Consider the following 9,931-nt stretch of genomic DNA (forward strand, 5'->3'; position numbering starts at 1 on the left):
ACCCTTTTTGGCCCCGCCCCTTAGGCCCCTGGGGGATTGGGACTACACCGGCCACTATTTTTGTTGACCTTTGTCCATGGAAGGTCCCTGCAAAATTTCATTGAAATTGGTTCAGGGGTTTTGGAGAAGAAGATTTTTGAAATTTTAGTCAATTTGACCCTTTTTGGCCCCGCCCCTCACGCCCCTGGAGCCTAAGGGCTAAACCGGCAACTACTTTTGTTGACCTTTGTCCATGGAAGGTCCCTGCAAAATTTCATTGAAATTGGTTCAGGGGTTTTGGAGAAGAAGTCGAAAATGTAAATTGTTTACGGACGCACGACGGACGACGGACAACGACGGACAAAAGGCGATCGCAATAGGTCACTTGAGACTTTGTCTCAGGTGACCTAAAAACTACTATTCAACTGTTATATTTTTATGACCATGTTCTAGTGTACAGCTATATCTGAATAACAAACTTGAACTGTCGAAATTCTAGATAATGCCAGGTAGCCATCTTTCCTCTGATAGGTCTGAAAATATAACAGGCAAAACCAAGGACCAATAGAAACCTAACATATTAAACTTCAGATAGGTCTGCCAAGTCTATTTCTTGAGAAAAAGTGACAACAAACTTGAACTGTCAAAATTCAAGATGGATGCCTGGTGGCAATCTCATTTTTCCATTCTCTCTTAAGATGACAGATGCACAGCTAAAAGAAATATCTGTCAATCAAGTAAAAAAAAATCTGTCGAGTACTATTTTAACAAACTTTAATTGTCAAAACCAAGATGGCTGTCTGATGGTCATTTTGATTTTCAAATCAGTTTTGAAATAGAACCTGCACTACTATGCACCAAGAGAACATTCGTAGGAAATTTGAGAAAGATCTGTCAAGTACTTCTTGAGCAAAAGTGACTACAAATTTTGTTTAAGGACATAAGACACAAGACAGAAAAGTATGGATGACAGACCATTGATAAAAGGGGAATTAGGATGACCCACCATCTGAAGATGTGGGGTTTTATAAACTCAGTTATACATAATTTAACATAAAATTTCATCATTAATAACCTTACTACAATTTCATCATTGCAAGTATCATTGATAGCTACTTCAGCCTGAATACCTACCATACACTTCAAGATCAAATGTTTGTTCCGACTCTCCAGCTTCGTTTGTGGCCACACACATGTAGGCTCCTGCATCATCTACCTCAGCAGCGAGTATATACAACTCACGTCCCCCGGCAGTGACTCGGATATCCTGGCGATCCTCAGACAGAAGAATAGGGGACCCATTTTTGAACCACCTGATGTTTGGTGGTGGTGTACCACTGGCAGGGCAGTAGATTGTGAATGGTTCACCAATAACCACCCTGGGGTTCTTATCCACATCTGCACCTATTTTTGGAGGAACTGCAAAACCAATTCATAGTCTTTAGTTTACAAATCAATCAAAAATCTTTTCCTGAAGTTATAACAAAGCTGACAGCTTACTTTTATTTGGCTTTATATAATTATAAACAAATAAATTAACTTTGAAAAAAGCTACAAATCTACAATAACTGCAAAAGGCTTATGAACAAATTGTGTTCCTTCTGTTCAATTTACAAACAGTGTAATTAATACATTTTATTTGACCACTTAAAATCAGTGATTGGAAACTGTGATTAAAGTGTTGATCTGGTTAGAGATGACACAGACAACATCATAAATGTCATTTTTAAACTTCATTTTTTCATACAATAACAAACTGGTAATGATATGGTATTTTGTCCCTTTTGATTAAAGACTTATGGGGGGGAGGGGAATGCAACTAAAAGCATTCATGAATTTAAAATCTGATCATGTGTCTCAAACACTTTGTCAGAGATAATTTGACAAAACCCCACTACAAAGTTTAGAGCTATTTTATTACCCTGTATTAAAGTCTGGGAAGTTTAACTGATACTCTACCTTGTATGTTAACGTTGAGTACGAGTTCGCTCTGCCCTGCTGGATTGACTGCCCTGCATGTGTATGTGCCTGTGTTGAACACCTGAGAACGGACAATCTCCAGTTGGCGACCATTATTTCTAATACGAATGTTGGGGTTTAGTTCTGGAGTTACTTTTCTTCCATCCTTGAACCATGTGATTTCCGGTGTAGGTGTTCCTGTTGCTGGGCAGTCTAAGGTCAGCGAACTGTTCACGACAGCCTTGGGACTGATGTTGATGTTTATAATAGGAATCTTTGATGGAACTGTACAAACCAATTTAGCACATTAAGAAAGTGTTTGATGTGAAATAACAACTGAGAAGAGAAATAACAATAATACTTGTACTGACAACAATCTGTCAGCTTCTAAACTTTAAACAGGACAATTTAGAAAGTGTTTTGGCAACACATTATTTTACATGGTTTTTGATCCTAATATTATACTTGCTACACTTAATATCCCTACCAAATATGTCAGTGTTGAAGTCGAAGGTGGACTTTCCAGCCTTGTTCAGAGCCTCACACCTGTATATGGCAGTATCGGACAGCCTGACAGCCTGGATACGTAGTTGGCGGCCCCTAGACAGAATGTCATAGCGTGGATTGAGTGTGGGGTCCAGGAGGAAGCCATCTTTGTACCATGTGATCTCAGGGGTGGGATTACCTTCCGCATGACAGTTCAACACTAGCGTCCTATTGAGGACTACATCAGGCGTAGAGTCAAGGCCTTCCTCAGAGATCCTGGCTGGCACTGAAAACGGTATCAGAATTGACAACTCCTATTTTGCAATGAATGACTTTAATATCACACTATACAAAAACAAGGCATTAATTATTTTTAGCTTTTAGTAAGTTGTTTTGTGTTTGAACAAAATCCCATTTCATTTATATATCAAATACTTTTATCATATGCCAAATTTGCTCATATCAACAAGTAAATTTTAATGATGTGTTTATTAATTGTCAACAAATAAATTTCATTCCATCCACTAATTAACAATGAATTATACAAGAAACATGGATATGGTTTTACAAGGAATATGCTTCTTTGTATAACTGAAGGAATCCAATATGACACCTACCTAACACATTCACATCAAAAGCTTTTTCATTAGCACCAGCCACATTTTCGGCTCGACAGATAAACCTTGTTGCATCATCTTGCTGTGCGTTTTGAATCTGTAATGTGAATCCCTCATTCAGGATCAGATAGCTAGATGAATTGAACTTGATTGGCTGATTTCCCTTGAACCACGTAATTTTTGGTAATGGTTTTCCTGATGCAGGGCAATTCAGAAGGAGGTCTCCATCCTCCACAACCTCCGGAATGTGAACAGTGTCTGAATCCTCTATCTGGGGTGGCACTGTTACAATAACAACAAAAATAACCGATGAAGGTTAACAGATTCAGGGTCATTCTATCCAATATATCTAGATTATTTTTTTCAATATAATCAATTCATATTAATTTGTCCTAATTAGCCCATTGGACATAAAAGGAACTTATTTTTTTAATTTGAATTTTTATTCATTTCATGAAACAAAGAATTGCTATAGATAAAAATACATGTATATGTTCAAGCTCACCATTGATTTTGACATTAAATTCGTGCTGTGTATTTCCTGCAATGTTTTCCCCAACACATCTATACAGTCCTGCATCTGTAATCCTAGCATCGACAACCTCTAGCCTGCGACCGCCCGCATATAATTTAATGTTAGGGTCAAGCAGTGGAGAGATGTATTCTCCGTTCTTGAACCAGCTGATTTGAGGTAGAGGGATACCATTTACTGGACAGTTGATGGTAAGGGTTTGCTTCACCTTTACAGACAGGGTACCATTAGACACAGTGCCCGGGTCAATCCTTGGGGGCACTACCAAAGTCAACAGCAAATACATTACATTGTATACCACAACAGAGACACACAGGAACTTATGTATATATGTATATTTTATATGGCAAAATCCAAACTACAACTGCAATTTTTTCATTTATTAATTCAGAATATGAATATGTTTTGATGACCTGTGTACTGTAAATGATTGACAGGAGTTCATTCTTACTCCCGCAATTAATAGTGCATTTATCTTTCTTATCAACAATAGTAATTCATAGTACCGGTACCTATGTTTATTTAAATCTTATTTGATAGAAATTTTGTTCGAAGTACAAGTGCCACAAATTTTCATAATAGCCTAAAAAGTTCTTTCTTTAAACATTCAGTGTGGTTTAATTTCGAGTGGTAAAATATGCTTAGAATTATATTCTGGGGTCTCCCCGGAACCACCAAATAAACAAAATTGAATCCCAAGCAAAATGTTATGCTTGACAGTAATAGAAAGGGACATCAATCCAAACTTGAAGGTTTTGTATTACATAATTACCATGGACATCAACATCAAATTCTTTCTTAGAAGACCCAGCTATGTTGGTGGCCACACAGGAATAGTGTGCAGTGTCTTCAACAGCAGCCCGAGGAATGACCAGCTCCTTGCCATTGGCAGAGATACGTACATGTGACAGTTCCTCCTCAGTGAAGGGTTCATCATTTTTCAGCCAGTTGATGGTGGGCGGAGGATCTGCCTCCACAGTACAAACCATGGTCAGTGTTTCATTAGCCCTCACAGTGTGGCTCTCCGGGATGGGGATATCCCCACGGTCACCACCTATTACCTTGGGTGCCACTGAGAAATAAACAAATAAATTCAACGTAACATATACTATTTACATGAAAACATTTATAGTACATATCAATTTTTCAAAATGTGTTCAAAGAAATGAATCTACCAACAGCATAATCATCAACTATCTAAATTAAAACTTCCATTATACTTTAGTATATTTTTGGAGAAAATACTGTTATAATTATAAAAAAAATCAAAAGTCAAAACAAGATATATTTATGCACTGACTTTCAAGCAGTGACGTTTACACCAATCATTAAAGAAATTAGTGCCCTTAGACTACATTCAGTCTTACCAAGGACTTTAAGTCTAGTTGTGTGGTCAACTTCCCCAGCAATGTTGGTTGCCAGGCAGCGATACTCTCCGGAATCCTCAGCTGAGATGCTTTCCAGCTCAAGGGAGCCATCTGGCAAGATGCTCACACCAAAGTCATCAGATGACAGTGCAACATCATCCTTGTACCAAGTGATGTCTGGGGGTGGGGTCCCTGTGGCTGGGCACTCAAGGATCACATCACTGTTCTCTATCTCCGAGGTATTTGTCAGGAGGTTACCCGGCAAGGTAGGCAGAGCTTAACATGAAAACAAGAGTTGTAAATTCTCTTTTGTATTTGAACATAACAATAGTAAAATCTCATGTCATGAATGCATACCTAAATGTGAATTGGATGACTGAGGATTAAAGGACAATGATCAATTGATATATGCGATACAGCTTTTTGCCTATCCTTGAATTTGAAATGCAAAACTGTTTTGGGCAAATATTTTTTTTTATTGTTGCACATTACATTAACTTTAGGCTACTAGTTAGCAACACTGAAAACCAAGAAATATCTTTAAAAAAATAGAAATATGTTGGAAGATAATTATGATGCTTGCAATCATTATTCTATTTACCGGTAGATTTTGGAGGGCATGGTTTTTTTTCATATTGAAAGTAATTTTGCATGTGTTTCCTAGGAATGACATGGCAAACCAAAATGAATGAGGAAAGACATGTTTAAAATAGTTGAAAATTTCATTCATACTTTCAAAAACTGGAAAATCAAACAAAAGTGGGAAACACAGTTTGTGGCAAAAGGTGAAAGTATGATATTTGTAGCCTACCGTTGACTGTGATAGAGAATTCCCTGGTTTGTGTCCCCGCCGTGTTGGTCACCACACACACATATGTCCCACTGTCTGCCGGACCGGACGACGTTATATGAAGTGACCCATTCCCAATCATTCGATAATAGCTGCCCTCTGATGTATCCAAGGTAACCCCATCCTTGGTCCAGCGAATGTCTGGCATGGGGTTACCAGTCGCCTCACAGTTCAACGTCACACCCTCGTTGTTTAATACAGTTATATCATCATCGCCATCTTGACTGATTTGTGGAGGAACTGATACAAAAAAACACAAGAGTTAGAAAAATCAGTTTTAAAAAGAGACACATGAGGGTTTGTTTTGTTCACCTACCTGGTACTTCCTTAACTTTGCCTAGACAATCATATGTTTACAGCAAGGCATTTGTGTTTGCCTAAAGTGACCCTGTATGGTCTTTTCATGCAATGGCCAAAAAAAATAGAAATGCCCTGTATCTCACAGTTGTAAAAGAGATTGCTTGACTTCTATTTTACAATGAAAATATATGTTGAATTTGACTACTGGGCCTGGTCTCTTTTATGACCCTATGACCTTTAATGCTGATAAAGAATATATATTCTACTCATTGTTGCTACGTTTTAATTCTGTACGTATTAAGCATAAAAATTATTCTGTATATATTAAGCATTCAAATTAAAGTTCTGATAATACTATATCCATTATTATGAGAACATGGTAGAAATGAAATATGATAACTTTAAAATTGAGATTCAGCATCCTGAAAATGATTTCAAGCTTTGATATGTTTTATCTCTAAAAGAATTAATTCCTTTATTGGTACAACGTACTGATTGGATCTCTAGAAATGATACTACACATTAACACAATGTGTAAAATGAGTAGTCACCTTAAATAATTTTTACATATATAGAAGTGTTATGAATGGACATCAAATCTTAACTTAGTACATGATCAGGTTGAATCTCTAGAGGCATTACCCATTATAAGCCTTTCGTACTCTTTATGCATACACAAGCAGGATCTTAAGGAAGTGTTGTACAATGACCACATGTTATTTCCAGAAGTATACCATGTTTTATAAAAGCACTTACTCTGTACAATAAGTGTGATGACTTTGGAGGCACTGCCAGCATCATTGCTACCCACACACTCATAGATGGCTTTATCCACAATCAGGGCTGGGGAGATTGTTAGGCCCTGGTCACTGATCAAAAACCTCTCAGTGTCAGCATAGAAAGGGATGAAGTTGCGCCTCCAGTTTACCTCTGGTTCCGGTACACCACTGACCACACAGGGAAGGAGGATTGTCTGTCCTGATTCCACTACATACTTCTCATTAAGCTTGCCAGCTATACTAGCAGGCACTGAAACATTTATTTAGAAGAAAATTATGTTTTGGTCACCACTGCCACATTTTTGAACTTTTGAAAAGTAGATTCACACAAAAAATATCAGTTCAAGGAACTGGTAAATGACAAAGAAAGATTAAATACACTCAAAATATGTTGAAAGTTGTGCATTTAATTTACAGGTCATCAAATGTGCAAAGAAAGATGTGATAACTTATGATCTATATCTATCTATATTTACTTGTTTACCCCTGAAATTTCATGAACTATTTCAACCTTTGATTTTGAAGAGTTTAAAATGTGTCTTAAGGAGTGAATGAGTTAACATTGATTACTTGTTTTCCACGAAGTGTGTGACGCATCCAAATGTCCACTACTCGTCCTTCACAAGAAATGTGACATGTCTAGTGACGTCAGATACTCTTTCTTTACAAAGAGTATGATATGTCCAGTAACCTTCTATGCTAATCCTACAGCAACTTTAAGTACTTGTCCTTCACACATCCTTAATGATAGAGAGCTTGTTAATGTCCATAGACACCCTTTATAAAGAGAGTACCATACCTAGAAACATCTATTAGTCACTCTTCGAGTGATTGATCTAGCAAAATCCAACACTCACCCTCCACAAAGAGTGTGACAGTTTTCTCCACTTTCCCGGCTACATTAGATGCTGTACACATGTAGGTCCCTGTATTGGTTGACTCAGCTCCGAATATCTCCAAACTGCCATCCTCAGTGATGTAGTACGACGGGTCTGTGAGGAGGATTTCATTGCCATCCCTGAGCCATGTCACTGTGGGAGGTGGGTCTCCATCTACTCTACAGGGCAGAATGATGGAGTCTCCTTCCGTAACTCTAAATCGGTCCTGGGTGTCTGTTTCTTCATCTAAAAGCAGCTCCGGAGGAACTGGAATCAAATGAGATTTCCTAAACAGTGAAGAACGCTTGAACCACATCTAGAAACCTAATATGCTTACTAGACTTTCAACATAGGTCCAACTTTATGCATAAATCTGAAACATGTCTATTTGGTTTAGAAAACTTTTTTCTGTAAAATGGAATCTTGAGCTGGATTGTTATAGAATCATAAAATTTAACTTAAAAGTCATAATTCTTCATGGGACTCTTTCCCCCATATCATTATAATCTTGGTATATTCATCTCATTTTTTCCTTTTTTTCCCTCATAAAAATGTTATAACTTAGAAAAATGTGACATCAGGAAAATGTTCAAGTGGAAATCCCCCAAACCTACCGCACCCCACTCCTGGTCTATCTACCAATCACACATGCATAATGCTCTAAAATCACACATTTCCTAATAGTGTTACAGAGGAGATCCTACCAAGGACATCAACAGTAACAGTGTAGGTAGAGTTGCCAGCCACGTTGCTAGCCACACATTGGTAGTCCCCTTCCATGTCCTGCTGGATGTCCCCGATGAGGACACTGTTGTTGAAGGGTCGTGTGACACGTGCTGATGGCTGAACCACCATTCCATCCTTGATCCAGTTGAGAACAGGTTTGGGGTTTCCTCTCAGCAGCACACAGTTCAACTCAACATCGTTACCCTTAATTACCTCTATGAATGGGTTGGTGAATGCAATCACAGGGCGCACTGAAACAGAACCATTCTAACTGATATTGAAACCTGTAACTATGATTGTTAATCTTAATTGACTGAATTTCAGCTTAAGCTTATCATTTTATTCTATAACAAGAGGCCCAATGGGCCTGCATCGTTCACCTGGTATACATCTCACACTTGTAACCTTATAAGTGATCTTAAATAAAGCTAAAGGCAAAATATCAGTATTTATGATTAAAATTCATTCAAAAGAACCTGTTCAAAGACTTAAAAACATTCCACCCCTGTGACCTTGAAAGTCGAACAAGGTCATTATGTTGAACAAATTGTATAGCCCTTCATCTCAGGATGCAACTTGCAAAATATCACCACCCTATCCTTTTGTTTATTGAAATTAGGTCATTTAAATGTTTAAACATATTTGACTAAATGTGACCTCAAAAAAGGGTCAAGGTCATTCAAATAAAAAAGCTTGATAGCCCTTTATCCAAGCATGCTACTAGCTAAAAATCAACATTCTGGGCCTCACGGTTATTTGGAAGATATCGTTTAAAGATTTTAAACAAATTGGACCCCTGTGACCTTGAATATAATCAAAGTCATTCACTTGAACAAACTTGGTAGCCTTTAATCCCAAATATCATCATCCTGCGACTTTTGGTTATTCAGAAGTCGTTTGAAAGATTTTGAACATATTTGATCTCTGTGACCTTGAATAAATGTCTAGGTCATTCATTTAAAGGGGCATCACGCTGAAGTAACTTTTTTTTTTGTCTTTTTTCCAAATACTACATAAACATATCAAGTGAGACTCCTTATGGAAAATGCCGATCGGATTTGGCTGAAATAGATTCATAAAAATGATTAAATCTAAGATAATCATCGGTATTTCTACCTGTCTGACCAACGTTTTGTTCAGGGATTTCCCTCTACTAGCGCATGCGCATAGCACACCATTTCTTTGTAAACAAAATGACTGGCCGTGTGAAGTAAGCCAAAGAAAAGTGTTGTACCGTGTCAGCTACGAAGCGAATAGTTGCCAAATGGTCAAAAGATAGCGCAAGGGGTACGTTACGGAATCATTATTGCCAGTGGGAAGTATTCAAAGCAGAAAATAACTGCCCTAGCAGTCAGTACGGTGCATGTTTTCTTCCGGATAGCGGCCGGTTAAGCTGAAATAAAATCGACAGAAATGCTAGCGCTGTTTATGTTATGAATAAATATCTAAAACTATTAA

The 9,931-nt window shown here is 37.7% G+C and overlaps 1 protein-coding gene across 1 annotated transcript in view; it reads right to left on the minus strand.

Annotated features, from left to right (window-relative positions):
* LOC110447526 (hemicentin-1-like) overlaps window positions 1-9,931 on the minus strand; it is an 89,077-nt gene that overhangs the window by 43,782 nt on the left and 35,364 nt on the right. Inside the window, exons 19-29 of the mRNA XM_021493293.1 lie at window positions 8,452-8,724; window positions 7,727-8,014; window positions 6,847-7,119; window positions 5,752-6,030; window positions 4,941-5,216; window positions 4,346-4,645; window positions 3,547-3,834; window positions 3,042-3,323; window positions 2,426-2,710; window positions 1,939-2,223; window positions 1,114-1,398 (exon numbers count right to left, since the gene is read on the minus strand). Of these exons, the coding sequence (XP_021348968.1) occupies window positions 1,114-1,398; window positions 1,939-2,223; window positions 2,426-2,710; window positions 3,042-3,323; window positions 3,547-3,834; window positions 4,346-4,645; window positions 4,941-5,216; window positions 5,752-6,030; window positions 6,847-7,119; window positions 7,727-8,014; window positions 8,452-8,724 (3,114 nt within the window). The remainder of the gene's footprint in view (window positions 1-1,113; window positions 1,399-1,938; window positions 2,224-2,425; window positions 2,711-3,041; window positions 3,324-3,546; window positions 3,835-4,345; window positions 4,646-4,940; window positions 5,217-5,751; window positions 6,031-6,846; window positions 7,120-7,726; window positions 8,015-8,451; window positions 8,725-9,931) is intronic.

This window comes from Mizuhopecten yessoensis, unplaced genomic scaffold, assembly GCF_002113885.1.
Source record: "Mizuhopecten yessoensis strain PY_sf001 unplaced genomic scaffold, ASM211388v2 scaffold3459, whole genome shotgun sequence".
Classification (NCBI taxonomy): domain Eukaryota; kingdom Metazoa; phylum Mollusca; class Bivalvia; order Pectinida; family Pectinidae; genus Mizuhopecten; species Mizuhopecten yessoensis.